Here is a 16,578-nt window from a genome sequence, read left to right as displayed (position 1 = left end):
AACTGAATTAGTTAAGTTCCATTAAGTTTTAATTAACTTCTTGTGCAAATAAAACTCTTGTAAGTATTTCTGAAAAGAATACCCCACTACCTGTATCTGTCTCCCAAAACTTCCAGAAAAAAAAAAAGTTTCCAGACAGCAATATATCTAATTGGCCAAATTGTAAGAAATTACAGTGTGATATAATAAAGTTAATGGAATACTGCTTCCCACCTCAATCTGCTGCCATATAAGCATCATCTAGATGCCTGGACATGCCATATTGTATATCATCAGAAAAATAATATTTTCTTAGAGGCAGTTGTTTTGATCACAAATGAGTTTGGGCAGCTAACAGAGCAACAAGATACATTCTTGAGAACGGTACTAAAAATATGATAGGAAGGAGGAATATAGTACTGCGGTAGTGTAAAAATTGCTATTATAACTCTCTCCTTTTATATCAAAACACTCTAATTTTGACAAAAGTAATGACATAGTATCAACATAGTTTGAATAAAATAAAACTATGATCAAACATATAACAGCTGACTTAAAAAAATACAGCAGCTGATTGAATGGTTTATGTTCAGGATGACGTAGTATTAGAAATTTGCAACTGTCAAACAAGTTGCCTCCTGTAAGTCTACTTAATTCATCCATCCAAGTGAAATTAAATTCTTCAAGTGTAACTATAATATATGGAGATTTAAGAATATAGGGGATGTTTTATGATGAAATTCAGTCTGATCATTTTTTAAAAATGTCTTTCAATTGTTTTAATTGAAAAAGCAATTAGCTATAAAACGATGGAACATTGTTTAAAAATCTACTGAAAGATTATTTGGCACTCTTCTTTTAATTTTACTAAAATTTACACAAGATTAATGTGCCATTCACTATTAAGATACTGCAAAGTACCAGAGAGGTAACAGGTCTTAATGAATGTAGTAGTTTTGCATCATATTTTCTCCAAACATTTCACTAGCCCATCTCAGAAGACAAGATTGTGTCAATTGCAAAATAAACTATGTACTAAAACTAAAACCTGTTTTAGATTTTTAAACAAAATGTAATTATGCAATTCACTTTAACAGCTTTCACAATCAGTTACTAAGAAAGGGAATCTTTCCTTGATAAGAACCTGAAAGATTAGTTTTTAGAGCCTGAGAAACAGTAGAACTGTCAGACACCCGAGATCCTTATTTTCAATCACTCAGTTACCTTACAGAGCTTCTGATACCGAGGAGAAGAAACTGCCATCCTTTGTAAGCGATGCAACAAAACCACAACTTTCTGCAGAGACGTTCTCACCACAGCCATCATTTTAAGTTTACCACACTTCTGGAGACACCTCAGAATTTGCATTATAAATGAAGAGCAACGATCATTTCCTCCCGGTCACTGGACAATGATTTGTCAGTTCTCTGAGCATGCTCGTTTCCAGGAAAGCATTTGAAAGATACAGGGGGTTAGGTTCTAGGAAAAAGGAGGCTGGTATTCCTTCAACTTCTCAATTTAAAAAACACAGACAAACGCCACAGAGAAAGCCCCCCAGCAGATGCTCACAGGCAGCACTTGCTCAGCCTGGCATGGCCAGAAATGAAGGAAGTTGTCGAGCAGCCAAGCGCTGCCGGCTGCGGGAGAGGAGTGCACTCAGTAGCCAAAGAGGATATTAAGTGAAACATTAAAGCTGCAGATAGAAAGCGGACATCCCCTGGGAACAGGGATTCAACATATCACTGCCACCACCACGGTGCATGCCCTGTAGCTGGTTTCTATTAAGAGAGAACAGAGCATTCACCGTCTCTAAAGAGGGATATGTTCACTACCCAATAAATGCAGCTCTAGCTGTGCTCTGTGAATTAGTGAACAGGAGACCCTGTTATAAATCTTGAGAAGAGCAGAAGGGTACACCTGACTCTGATGACAACAGCCCATACATTAAGTGCTAAAAAATCACCCCCAGACAGGTCTCAGCCCAAGATCACCTAAAACAAAACAAAACAACAAAAATAAAGCAAAACAAAAAATACTTGCAGGGGTTATATGACTAAGACACCCTAAAAGCAGAGCGATCCAGTGGATTCTCATCTGCCTGCCTAGAAGGAAAGCCATTAGAAATGGAATAGGTTAGGATTTGTCTAATTAAACAGCTAAGTTAATAAAAAATTAAAAGTCTGTAATTGACTCCTGAACATTCCAAATTGCCACATTTCCCCTTAGACAGCATCTTCATGATCTCATTGTATTTGCCATAAAGCTGTTTTAATTTTATGAATAGGAAATATGAGGCCATAATTATATCATATAAAAATCCAGTAAAGAATTTTGGGGTTTTATGTGTATATATATATACACACACTTGAGACATATTCTCTACTGCAGCCTGAATATCATTGCAAATATCAACTGGGGTAAAGTACTATCAGGAGATGTGCAAAATAACCCTGGATGATAAAATGACTGGGTCAAAGAGCACAGCCAGAAATAGAACCCAGATGTTGCTCATTATCAGTGTCCTGCTCAAACTGGTAACCGGGCTAATGCTGCAATTTCACCTCTGTCTAATGTTGTCATGATTCTTTAAAAGAAATGCAGTATTTTCAAGTATTTGTTTTGCCTCCTTTACTTCATTTGCCTTTCTTAGTCCTTCATGTTAGAACGATTTAAAGTCCTATATTGTGTCTTACAGAACGGTGTTCATCAAGCAGTGCTTTGCCGACTTTATTGGGTCTTATAGAACTGTGTTCATCAGGCAGTGTTCTGTGGACTTCTGCCTGTATCTTTTTTCCCTGCAGGTCCATACTGAGAATCTACACTGCCTCCCTCTGGTGAGGCTAACAATGTCACCATATCTGTGTAAAGCCAAAAGTGGAGAACATATTCAAAGGATAGAGTATAAAATGTTAAGGTATTTGGCAAATAGATAGAAATAGATTAGTGATTGTTCAGAGGGGAGGGAATTGGCGGGGAGGAATGGGAAATTGCTAGTAAAGGGAAGGGGTTTCCTTCTGAGGTAATGAAAATGTTCTAACTTGATTGTGGTGATGGTCGTACAACCGTGAATAGACTAGAAACAAATGAATTGTAAAATTTAAATGAATGAACTGTACAGTATGTGAATTATATGCCAAGAAAGTTGTTATTAAATAAGTATGAAGCTATAATTCCTGTCCTAGAACCAGCAGATGAAGTCCCCATGAGATAGGCATTCACCCCTCAAACACAGTGCTAAGCATGGAGCTGGGCACAGGAGAAAATCTAAAACAATCTATAATCAAAGTCTGCACCTATGGAACAAGAGGATGAAAATGAGGCTAAAAGCAAACATAGGAGATAAAAGTGTAATAATCCTAAAACATAAATTATTAGAGAGCAAAACCAGCCACCCATGACAACACCACTCCAGAAAGGCAGCAGAACTCAGGATTTTACCCAGCAAAGAATCAGAGCATTTCAATTAATTGGTAATGCCAAATGTAAAGCTGAAATTTTTAAATATAATTAAAAGAATAACAATCTTTTAGAATATGAACATGCACATTAAGAATAAATGCACTTGAACTAATAAACTAGTTGGAAGTCAATAATGGGCTTTCATACAAAAGCAAAAAATAAAGTTTCTGCATCTTTGGCCAAATACTCTTATCTGAATATAGATTCACAGTGACAACTGCATACCAGGCAACTCCTCCTGGATGTTACTCCAATGCTTCATTTCAACAAAGTCAAAACGGATGAAATTTGCCATCCCCACACATTTCCCACTAACTTGCAACCCTGCCCTGACATTTTCTTCTATGTTCCCAGTCTTAGGCTCTAATGCCACTTGGCAATCTGCCTTTCCCCTTCCTTAGTCTATGTATACTATTGAGTCATTAGATCTACTACCCCTGCCATTGTCTCCTTTCTGGTAATTATTACCTGTAGCCTGGATGGCTACATGAGTATCCTAACAGGCCTCTCTTCAGTCACTCTTGTGTAGTTCAAGTCCATTCCTCATACCATCAGCTAAATTCCTATAAAGCAAAAATCCCATTGCATCACTCTTGTTACTATCCTTTATGACTTCTCTTCATTGCCACTGGATTAAAATATAAATACTTGCATGGCATTTAAGACCCTCTATGAGCTGGACTGCTCAGTTCTCAAGGAGCTTGTCTCTCCTGCAGGGCTCCAAAGAATCGGCTTTTCCCTTGCCAAAAGGCCTCTGCTGGGGAATAAATCCTAACAGCCTTGCAGCAGGGCAATGAAACATAGATACATAAATCCAAATCATCATCCATCCTTAAAAGAATGGCATGTATCATAGCATACTCCCAAAAGTTAATCATTTTGCATGTGCTTTAGAACTATCCTTATCAAAATTCACCCAAGATTCACCTTAAACTGAGCATAGAATAAACTGCTTTATCTTCATGAAATACTCCCATGGCCTTGGATCTGGTTGTCATAAGACATGAAGCAAGTATAAACAGCGAATGTGTCAGCTAAGTAGTTCTACATACACATCCTGTGCATGCAGCAAAGATACACGGAGCTCCTTATTCCATCTTCCTTAGTGCACAAAGATTGTGCACCACCACCACCACCACTGCCACCACCACGCCACCAGAACTTTTCTGTTATGATTTGCCATGCTTTTGTACAGTCATTTTCTCCAACAAACGTCTCTCCATTTCCAAACAAGTTTCTATTTTAAATGTCTGTTCACTCATACAAAAGGAGAATCATTAATATACAACACCATAAAAAAATTAAAATTCTCTTGCCTCAGAAAAACTCAGTAAAAGGTACTAAATCTCTAACAATCATCTATCTATAAGGTGCTGAAAATAAAACCATGGAACTTTTTAAAAAATAGAATGGAGAGAACACTTTAAAATTAAGAGCATTTAATAACAAAGCAAGGGAGTGAAAAATCATGCAAATTACCGTAATGTGAAACATTCTAAACATAAATGTACATATTTATCTTTAAACAAAGGAATTTTAGTAGACTCTTAGTAAATGTCCTCTTTATTACTTTCTACCAGCCAAAAGAGACTATTTTTAGCAACACTAAAGTAATAATGTATTATATTTTATAAAGCATTATAATGTATTTTAATATTTTTATCAGCAACCTTTCTTGATGCTGTTTGCCATAAGTAATCCTGTGCTTAGATATTTTTATTTTGAAAGATTTTAAACATTTCTATTTACATTTGTCTTCCACTGTTTGAATATTCATTAAATATTGAGAAGAGTCTTAGCTATGGTAAGAATATATCCTAAGATAAAATATGTCAGAAGACATCATTAAACTCTAGAATAGGCCCGTGTTTTGCTGGTGCTCATTACCAGGGTTCATTTAAAGCCTCCTTTATTCATTGTGTATAAACTGTTACCTACTCAAGTGCACAGCCTAGATAGCTACTGAAATTAAAACCATTGCATAAGTTAACTAACTGTGAGCATTTATAGGTCAGGCTTTTTCTTGTTTAAATCATAAAAAAATAAATAATCTAGCATCTATCCACACTTAGAGTCCTCTATGACCTCCTAAAATACAGATGATGGCTAAATATTTTATCAATTAACATTTATAGTGACCTCATGAGGCTCAAAAGACTGAGTCAAAGAAACAGATTTAATTTTGATACTTGCCTGGTCACACTCATTACCAAGTCACAAAATGTATTGCGCAATGAATAAGATAGAAGCAGCAATGTATTTAAACAGAAATTTTCAACAAATGAATCTTAAGAACTCAACAGTAAAACACCATGAGTTTTCATGCACAGGGACAATTTATAAATAAGCTCATTCCAAAAAGATCTGTTTTTCAAATTGTGTAACTTTTTAGTGAAAGTAATTTCAAACTTAAAGAAAAATTGTAAGAATCAGAGTAGTTCAAAGAAAGACTCTGTATCCTTCATCCAGATCCACACATTTGTTGACATTTTACAAAATGGTCTTTTTCATGTTTTCAGAGAAAAGAGTTCCTAAGAACGGATTTAAAAAAGGTTTCAATGCTGAGTTTCATAACGGTGAGTCAAGGTCCAAGGACAGCAGTCAGTATTTACTTAGGATTTGCACACAGGGCACTGCGTAGGCAACAATACAGATAATATAATCTCTGCCCTTGAAGAACCATGTGACCAACTGGGACAAGTGGAGACATGTATCAAAAGACAATGGAGGCCAGGCATGGTGGCTCAGGCCTGTAATCCCAGCATTTCGGGAGACCAAGGCAGGTGGATCACTTAAAGTCAAGAGTTTGAGACCAGCCTGGCCAACATGGTGAAACCCCATCTCTACTAAAAATACAAAAACTAGCCGGGCATGGTGGAGCACACCTGTAATCCCAGCTACTCAGGTGGCTGAGGGATGAGAATCACTTGAACCCAGGAGGCAGAGGTTGTAGCAAGCTGAGATTGCACCACTACACTCCAGCCTGGGCAACAAAACAACAACAACAACAACAAAAGACAATGGAACACGTGTTCACAGGTACATCAGAAATAATAGTTGTCAAACTGATGTGAGCATGGCATGGTATAAAGTAATCAGATGTAATACTATGGTTGACAAGGAGACTTCCGCATTGAAACAGGTTTTTGTTTTGTTTCTTTGGGAGTGGACAGAGTCTCATTCTGCCACCTAGAATGAAGTGTAGTAGTGCGATCTTGGCTGACTGCAACCTCCACCTCCTGGGTTCAAGTAATTCTCATGCTTCAGCCTCCCAAGTAGCTGGGACTACAGGTGCTCACCACCACGCCCGACTAATTTTTGTATTTTTAGTAGAGATGGGGTTTCACCATGTTGGTCAGGCTGGTCTCAAACTCCTGACCTCAGGTGACCTACCCACCTTGGCCTCCCAAAGTGCTGGGATTACAGGCGTGAGGCACCACACTCCGCATGAATCAGATTTTGAACTGGAAGGTTCAAGAGTACTGAAGCAGAACTACTTGAGGGCAAAAAAAGATTCAGACGTATTTCATAAGATTCCTTATAATGTTTATAAATGAAAAGTTTTATATTAGCACATTTTGTGTAGAAGAAATATTTGAACCTCAGACTACATATACAATCACAGTTATCAAGCTAATGACATAAAAGTAATACCATCAAGCCTAATATTCTTAGTTATAAACTAAGCCATAGAGCTTTTGCAGCTTTTATATTAAGTATGTATAATAAATGGAGAAAGAAACAACTTCATATTAAGGGAAAATGCCCTTATAATTTAGGATTCAATAAAGCTAACCATAATAGGGCTTAAAATGACACAAAGCAGAATAGCTGTGAGCCTCTAACTCTAAATAAACAATTATTATTTCCATAAAACAAGGTGGGTTTTTTCCCCTCTAACATTAAGTAAAAATATCTAATAGAGCTTATTTCAAGAAACCTATTATTCACAGGAGAGCACAGATTTCGTAAGAGAATAAAGTGACAACCTCACCTTTTAAGGGTAACACATTTGCATGCAGAGGGATCAAAAGCACACAGGGCAAACACAAGTACTGGTGTGGTTTCCCACGCACTTACCTGCATCTGCTGTTTGAGTTCCCTGGCCAAGATACTATCCTGAAGAGCATTCTCCCGATGAGAGGCATCCGCAAGCACATTCACTGTGGTCTCTGCTTCTTGGATCCACTTCAGGAAGTTTTCCAGATCTCTGCGAGAGGCCTGCACCGTCCTCCACTCAGCCTCCAAGGTGTTCTGTCTGTCAGCAATACTGAAAGTAACAATATGACAGCACGGCTCCATTACTTACAGTGTGACATTCCACATCACGCATCCCCTAAATAAAAAACTAACAGGCAGCCCCCAAAGGACCTTTTATTCAAGTCACCATAGGTAACTGGGAGATTTATCTGTATGTGTGTCTTGAATAATCCTTAGTGGAGGGATCATGCAAATTCTGAGAAGAGTGAAAGGGGGAGAGCCATAAAAATATTAAAATCACATCCATATCATAAAATAATTATAACTACATTTTACAGCTCATAATTGTAAGTTAAATTATTCCCCCATATGTTGTAGGTCAATACAAAAGGCAATTCTATTCATTCAGTCACTGAATCCTACCACTCCTTTAAGGATTAAATATTCATACAGTCAGCGACTATATGAATATTTGTTGATACTGCCTTTATGTAAGTCAATACAATTGCCTTTTGTGTTGACTTACATAAAGACAATATCAACAAATACTCCTACAGTCAGTGGCTAAATGAATTCTAGGAAGAAATAATATCTGAAGAAATATTTAAGACAAAATAAAAATAATTGAAGCAGCTGATTTTATATATTTTAAACAATTCATATATATACAAGTTGGTTTCTTATTTAGTAATATTTAGAATGCATTGGACAAATGAGCTTCTATAAACCCTTCATTAAATCTACATCAAAATTAGAACACAGAGCTATCTTGGAGTTATATGAGTTAAGAGATACACACACCTGTAAATTCAACATTTAAAACTTTATATTCTTCAGAGCTCTATAATAAGAAAACAACTCAATTTTAAAAATTAGTATCGATAATTTCACTCCTGGGTATTTAAATCCAAGAGAACTGGAAATATTTCCACAGAAAAACCTGTACACAAATGTTTGTAGCAGCATTATCTATAATGGCCAACTAGTAGAATCAACCTAAATTGAGACAGAAATTAATAAACAAAATACACTATATTTATACATAGAATATTATTCACCCATAAAAAGGAATGAAGTACTGACACTTGTTACAATATGGATGAACCTTGAAAACACTATGTTAAGTGAAAGAAGTTAAACACAAAGGGCCAGATATGGTGAAATTCCATTTATACAAAATTTCCAAAATAGGTAAATTCATATATAGAGAGAAAGTAGATTAGGTGTTGCCTAGGATTGCATGGTGGAGGACAATGGAGGCTGACTACTAATGGTATGGGGTTTCTTTGGACGATGATAAATTTTCTGAAATTAAGAGTAGTGATGGTTGCCCAACATGGTGAATATACTAAAAATCCTGATGAATTTTGTGATACAGCAGTCCCTCCTGATCTGTAGGGGATACATTTCAAGATCACCAGTGAATGTCTGAAACCACAGATAGTGCCAAACCTTATATATACCATGTTTTTTCCCATGCATCATACCTATTTTTACAATATATAAATTAGGCACAGTAAGACATTGATGATAATAACTAATAATAAAATAGAACAATCATAACAATATACTGTGTAAAACTTCCGTCAATGTGATCTCCCTCTTTCTCAAGATTTCTTTTTGTATATACCACAGGTAACTGAAACCACAGCAAGCAAAACCACAGATAAGGGGGGACTACTGTATACAAATTGTATCACAGTAGAAATCAGCATATCTAATAGACTTTATTTACACGTATTTTTTCTCTCTGTCCATCCATTCATCCATCCATCTGTCCTTCTACCTGTACATATACATAGAGGGAGAAATGTCTGGAATATTAACTTAATATTCAAACAGTTATTTTTGGGTGCTGGGATTTAAGTTGGTTTACTTTCCTATTTGTACTTTTTGGCATTTTTTTTATTTTATAATGATGCAGTATCTTTTTTTAACATATCATTTTAAAAAATGGGCAAAAGATTTAAACCTATACATTACCATAGAAGATGTTTAGATGACAAATAAACAAATGAAAATATGCTCAGCACATTAATCATTAGAGAAATGTAAATTCAAACCACAATGAGACATTACTTCATGTTAAAATGGCTTTAAGAAAATGACTATACCAAGGGTTGGCAGGAATGTGGAGTAACTGCAACTCTCATACATTGCAGGTAAAAGTACAGCCATTTTGAAAAACAGCTGGCAGTTTTTTGTAAAGTTAACCATGCATTAGTGATACAACTCAGCAATCTTACCCCTAGGTATTTATCCAAGAGAAACAAAAACATATGTCTAGGTGGGGCACAGTGGCTCATGCCTGTAGTCTCAGCACTTTGGGAGGCCAAGGCAGGCAGATTACTTGAGGTCAGGAGTTCAGGACCAGCCTGGACAACATAGTGAAATTCCTTCTCCACTAAAAATACAAAAATTAGCTGGGCATGGTGGGGCATGCCTGTAATCCCAGCTACTCAGGAGGCTGAGGCAGTAAGAATTGCTTGAACTCAGGAGGCAGAGGTTGCAGTGAGCCAAGATTGTGCCACTGCACCCCAGTCTGGGTGACAGAGTGAAACTGTCTCAAAAACGAACAAACAACAACAAAAAAACCCACCATATGTCTACATAAAATCTGTATGCCATTGTATATAGCAGCCTTATTGGTAATGGCCAAAAACTGAATACAACCCAAATACCAACCGGTATTACATACGGATAGACAAAGTTTGGTACAGGGATACAACGTAATACTATTCCACAATAAATATAAGCAAACTACTGATACATGCAACAACATGCATGGAATCTCACATGCATTCTGCTAAGTCAAAGAAACCAGACACTAAAGACTACATACTAACATTCTGTTTATATGACATTCTTGAATGTCATCAACCTCAACCTAGCACTTACTTCTTAACCTGCAGAATCAGTTCAAATTTCCTCGCCTGGAATTTGATTTCCTCCATAATTGATCCCAGTTTACTTCTCAAACTTTATCCCCTAGTTTTCTTCAATACTCTGTTTAGGTAATAGTGGTGTGCTCCTTTTTCTCTAGAATATTCTTAATATTGTGTCCACACGAAAATGTTATATCCACATAAAAATGTCCTGCTGACCCTCTCCATTTATCACAATCCTACCACAATCCTACCACTCCTTTAAGGGTTAAGGACTACCTCTTCCAGAACATTCCATCCCAGTTCAGTTTCCTTGTTATGAGTTCGTAAAAGGTCAATAATCCTCTTCAAACAATGATTAATCACATGAATCCTGGAAAAAGGCCTTGAATGATGATCTTGTTTCATTCTTAAATTGTATTTTAACTACATTATATAGTTTTCGTATCTTTCCACCCATTCTATAAACTGCATTTCAGCAGAACTTTTTATACCTTCATATTCCTGAGTCCTGTTTATACAAGTATTTACCAAATGACAATCTTTCCATAATATTCCTTTATTTTATTTTATTTTATTTTATTTTATTTTATTTTATTTTAGAGACGGAGTCTTGCTCTGTCACCAAGGCTGGAGTGCAGTGGTGTGATCTCAGCTCACTGTAACCTCTACCTCCCAAGTTCAAGTAATTCTCCTGCCTCAGCCTCCCAAGTAGCTGGGATTATTGGTGCCTGCCACTACACCTGGCTAATTTTTGTATTTTTTTAATAGAGACAGGATTTCACCATGTTCACTAGGCTGGTCTCAAACTCTTGACCTCAGGTGATTGGCCCGCCTCGGCCTCCCAAAGTGCTGGAACTACAGGGATGTGCCACCACGTCTAGCAAATTTCTGTATTTTTTTTTTTTAGTAGAGATAGGGTTTCACCATGTTGGCCAGGCTGGTCTTGAACTCCCAACTTCGAGTGATCTGCCTGCCTCAGCCTCCGAAAGTACTGGCATTACAGGCTAAGCCACTGTGCCTGGCCATGCTATGTCTTTAAAATTAGCTCCTACACTTAAACAATTTACAAGAAAAAATCAAACTACCAAATCAAAAAGTAGGCGAAGGATATCAACAGACATTTCTCAAAAGAAGACATTTATGTGGCCAACAAACAGATGAAAAAAAGCTCAAAACCACAATGAGACACCATCTCACACCAGTTAGAATGGCAATTACTAAAAAGTCGGGATAAAACAGATGCTGGAGAGGATGTGGAGAAATAGGAATGCTTTTACACTGTTGGTGGGAGTGTAAATTAGTTCAACTATTGTGGAAGACAGTGTGGTGATTCCTCAAGGATCTAGAACCAGAAATACCATTTGACCCAGCAATCCCATTACTGGGTATATATGCAAAAGATTATAAATCATTCTACTATAAAGACACATGCAAATGTATGCTTACTGTAGCACTATTTACAATAGCAAAGACTGGGAACCAACCCAAATGCCCATCAATGATAGACTGGATAAAGAAAATGTGGCACATACACAACATGGAATACTATGCAGCCACAAAAAAGAATGAGTTCATGTCCTTTGCAGGGACATGGATGAAGCTGGAAACCATCATTCTCAGCAAACTAACACAGGAACATAAAACCAAACACTGCATGTTCTCACTTATAAGTGGGAGTTGAACAATGAGAACACATGGACACAGGGAGGGAAACATCACACACCGGGGCCTGTCAGGGGGTGGGGGGCAAGGGAAGGGAGAGCATTAGGACAAATGCCTAATGCATGCGGGGCTTAAAACCTGGATGACAGGTTGATAGGTGCAGCAAACCACCACGCACATGTATACCTATGTGACAAACCTGCACATTCTGCACATGTATCCCAGAACTTAAAGTAAAAATTTTTTTAAAAAAACTAAAAATAATAATTGAGCTAATTATAAAAAATAACTCCTACATACCATTTTTCAAGAAGCTCCTAGATGTCCCCCACAGAACTCAGTTTGCAAATCAAGAAGGAGGAAGATACGAGAAGCATAAAAAAGAGATCCAACCCAGGAAGAAGCAAAGGGGCTCTCCTGTTAATGGTGAGAGGAGATCACAGAAAAGAGGGTGTGAATCCAAACTGGAGCAGGTATGGGCTGTCTTCAGCGTTGCCACCACTCTGTATTCCTGTTTTAACGTGACAAAACTTACAAAGGATACACTCAGACAAAATGAGGAAATCGCCCCAAGAAGAAAACAAATAAACCAAACCAAAACAAACAAACAAAAAAGGCAAAAACAAACGAATAACATAAAACTTCCATGAGATCCAAGCAACAGGGATCCTAAACTAGGAGCAAAGCAAATACCCAGCATGATGGCTGTGTAGCAGGCCTAGAAAGCATGTCTCCAGAAGAGAGGTCACCAAGGACCAAAGAACAATATTAGAAGTGATAGCCTGCTTAATGTGACTGGCTTTGTGGAAAATTGTACTGTCAGGTCACTGGAAAATGTGGGAGGGATTAGCAATAGGTGCAAAGAAAACTAGGCATATAAAAATAAGGCAATTATTAATTTCAGGTAAAACAAACACACAGGAAACAAAATTATAGTAAACCTCAGTTTTTAGCTGGTAATAATGTTTGGACAAGCAAAATAATGTCAACACTGCATATTTATTTACCTAAAATTCAATGACGAAGCAGGGAAAAGAACAGTAGCATCCCTAAGCAACTTCCTATGTATTTACCAAAATAGGATGTCAGCAGACAATGTCTAATACTGAAGAATTGAAAGATGATGGCATACCCATTTTATTTAGAATATGGAAATGTAAAAATGATAGAAGAAGGTAAGGAGAATAGCTGCCTCTAGGAAGGGGACTGCAGTGAGTTGAGGGAAAAGAACTATATTCTGTTATAAACCTTTCAGTGCTTAGTGGTTGTTGGTTTTTTTGTAATCATAGGTGAATTTTAATTTTTAAAATTTAGAAGTTACCCACTAGAATTTGAGTGGTTGTTGTTGGTGGTGTTTTATCCTTCCCCAAACCCTGCCCATATTTTCCATTTTTAAAACATCAACAGAAAAAACATTAAGAATAGCCAAATGAAGGCTGTGCTAAAAAGGCACTAGAAAACAAAGATTAAAGAAGTGCACATATGCAATCAATCCACTACACACAGGTGATTCTCCTTTAAGAACATTCAATATATAAAATTTAGTCATTAAAAAATTTAGTAAGGTCAAACACCTTCATTTCCCATAATCAGAATTCTTTTTTATTATTTAAGAATATTCATATGCACATAATAGGTTATATGGCAACAGTTAATGTAAAAAGAGATCATTACAGATTAATTCTATTAAACCCTGAGAATGTCCAAACTAGGGAAAAGGATGCAAATGTCCAAGAACCCTAAGGGTAAAGGCAGATGATTCTTTTTATATGACAGATATTTAAATACCTAGCAAGTATAAAGGACAAGGCTAGGAGGGGAGGTAGACAACCTAAGGTCATGCTTCAAAGGAAAAGTGAGCTAAGGGACCATGAGCACTTGGCCTCAGACAGTATTCCACTGGGTAAAGTAACTTCAGCAGCACACTTTGGTGACCAGTGGAACATTCTCAATCCAGAAGCTAGACCACCCATTGACAAATTATCTACTGATCATCAGTGAGAAAAGAGATACTACTTTAAAAATATTCACTTTGTAGGAAACTTTCAGAAAAACAAATTTTAGTTGTTTTGTAAGAGATGTCTACTTTGTTGGTTATATAAGTAAAAAAATATGGATTTTGGATTAAGGTAGACAAAGCTCCATCGCTCACTAGCCATGAGTGCTCGGGCAAGGATTGTCTTCATCATCCCTAAACTTTGCCTGATACACAGGTTTTCCATGATCTGACTCTGGCTCACCTCCCCAAGAGGCATCTCCCCACTTCACACTTCATATGTTATTTATCTATAAAAATGAACCAATTATTAATCCTCTGAGTGGTCACTGCCTCTGTCGCATCCAGAACTCTACATTTTACTTTTTTTTTACCTTAAATATCCTCCTGCTCCTTTCCTCCAGCCTCCACTAATTTTCCCCATCCCACCTAGTTAACTTCTACTGACCATCCAGACCTGGGTGCAAACACTTTCCAAAACCATGGTACCTTCCCCAAGGCGTCCCATACTTTCCCCTACCATGGCTATCGGTGTTTCATCGCTGCTATCATAAATAACCACAAACTTTGTGGTAAAAAACAACACAAGTTTATTATCTTACAGTTTTGTCAGTGATCAACACGGGTCTCCACTAGACTAAAATCAAGTTATCAGCAGGGCTGCATTTATTTCTGGAGGGTCTAGGGGTGAATCTGGTTCCTCTTCTTTTCCAACTTCTAGAGGTTGCCACATTCCTTGACTCATAGCCACTTCCTCCACCTTCAAATCCAGCAACAGCAGGTAAAGTCCTCAAATCATATCTCTCTGAACCACTCTTCTGCCACCTCCTCCACTTTTAAGGACTCCTGGGATGAAATGGGGCTCACCCAGAAAATACAGAATAATCACTTTGGGGGACACTTTTCTGTCTTCCTCATTGTATCTCTGATCATGACAGTAAACAATTGTTTTCTTGCCTGTTTAAAGCTGTTGCTCATCAGTGCACCCAATAGGACCAGGACCTACATACAGTAGAAACTCAACAAGTATTTATTGAATAAACTTATACAGCAATAGGAATAACATCTCCATATTGCAGCAATATTTTAAGGAGGAAATGAGATATACACATATAAATGTATCAAGATATAGTGAATACTCAGTAAATATTTTCCCTAACCTCATGTATGAATTTGGTGAAATACTAGGCAATTAATTTTGCTTATTGCATGCAAATGTGAAATTTAATGATAAGTGTCCTGGAATTTTTTTTTAATGCATATATAGCTGGTATCAAATTTTTATCATAAACTTAACTACTAAACATAATGACTATACTAAAAGTCAAACCCTACTTATAGCAGTTCAAATTGTCTTCATATTATTATAATGAATGTATGTGTTTAAATTTAAAATCATAGTTTATACATGTTATTTTATACTCTGATTTTTGAAATTAATATAATTTATATAAAATTTCTAATAGACTATAGCTTAGTTGTTTCCTCCACCTCCAGTTTATTTTTTCTTACTTTTAAAAATTAGACCCTAGGCTAGAGTATGGTATACTCAATATTACAAGATTTTTTATCCATTCTCAAGGATCTCCACATGATTTATCATAATAAGTCAATAAAATCACTGAAATTAGAGTCTCAGAAACACGTATTCATACTTTATTACACAGGTGAATATACCACCTTTAATGCCATTTGTGTACACTGCTCTCAGAAGACAATGACCTAATTCTATCACCTCCACCATTTACTAGCTGTATGGCTTGGGGTAAATCATTTCAAATCTCCAATTTATTTTTTTCATCCTTAAAATAAGGTGCTTGTACTGGATCAGTAAATTACCCATTTCAAAATCTCCAGAGATCCTTTTAAAACTACATAATCCATCACAGGAATCACAAAACCTACTAGAAGTGTTCCTCCACTCTCACCTCCATCCCTAGTTTCAAATTCAGCTTCATTAAGAATTGCTGCATGTATAAAGACACATGCACACGTATGTTTATTGCGGCATTATTCACAATAGCAAAGACTTGGAACCAACCCAAATGTCCAACATTGATAGACTGGATTAAGAAAATGTGGCACATATACACCATGGAATACTATGCAGCCATAAAAAATGATGAGTTCATGTCCTTTGTAGGGACATGGATGAAATTGGAAACCATCATTCTCAGTAAACTATCGCAAGAACAAAAAACCAAACACCGCATATTCTCACTCATAGGTGGGAATTGAACAATGAGATCACATGGACACAGGAAGGGGAATATCACACTCTGGGGACTGTTGTGGGGTGGGGGGAGGGGGGAGGGATAGCACTGGGAGATATACCTAATGCTAGATGACGAGTTAGTGGGTGCAGCGCACCAGCATGGCACATGTATACATATG

The 16,578-nt window shown here is 36.9% G+C and overlaps 1 protein-coding gene across 8 annotated transcripts in view; it reads right to left on the bottom strand.

The window, feature by feature from the left end:
- The window catches only part of UTRN (utrophin), a 562,884-nt gene that overhangs the window by 269,188 nt on the left and 277,118 nt on the right, over nt 1–16,578 (bottom strand). For 7 of the 8 annotated variants that reach the window (XM_019029674.4, XM_063707928.1, XM_063707930.1 and 4 more), the window contains exon 50: nt 7,519–7,708. In XM_019029674.4, coding sequence (XP_018885219.3) covers nt 7,519–7,708 — 190 coding nt within the window. Of the gene's footprint in view, nt 1–1,203; nt 1,717–7,518; nt 7,709–16,578 lie in introns of those variants that run through there. The other variant, XM_019029675.4, reaches the window with a different exon arrangement.

This window comes from Gorilla gorilla, chromosome 5 (genome assembly GCF_029281585.2).
Source record: "Gorilla gorilla gorilla isolate KB3781 chromosome 5, NHGRI_mGorGor1-v2.1_pri, whole genome shotgun sequence".
Taxonomy (NCBI): Eukaryota; Metazoa; Chordata; class Mammalia; order Primates; family Hominidae; genus Gorilla; species Gorilla gorilla.
Note: the sequence above shows the minus strand (reverse complement) of the source record. Positions and strands in the feature narration are given on the sequence as shown.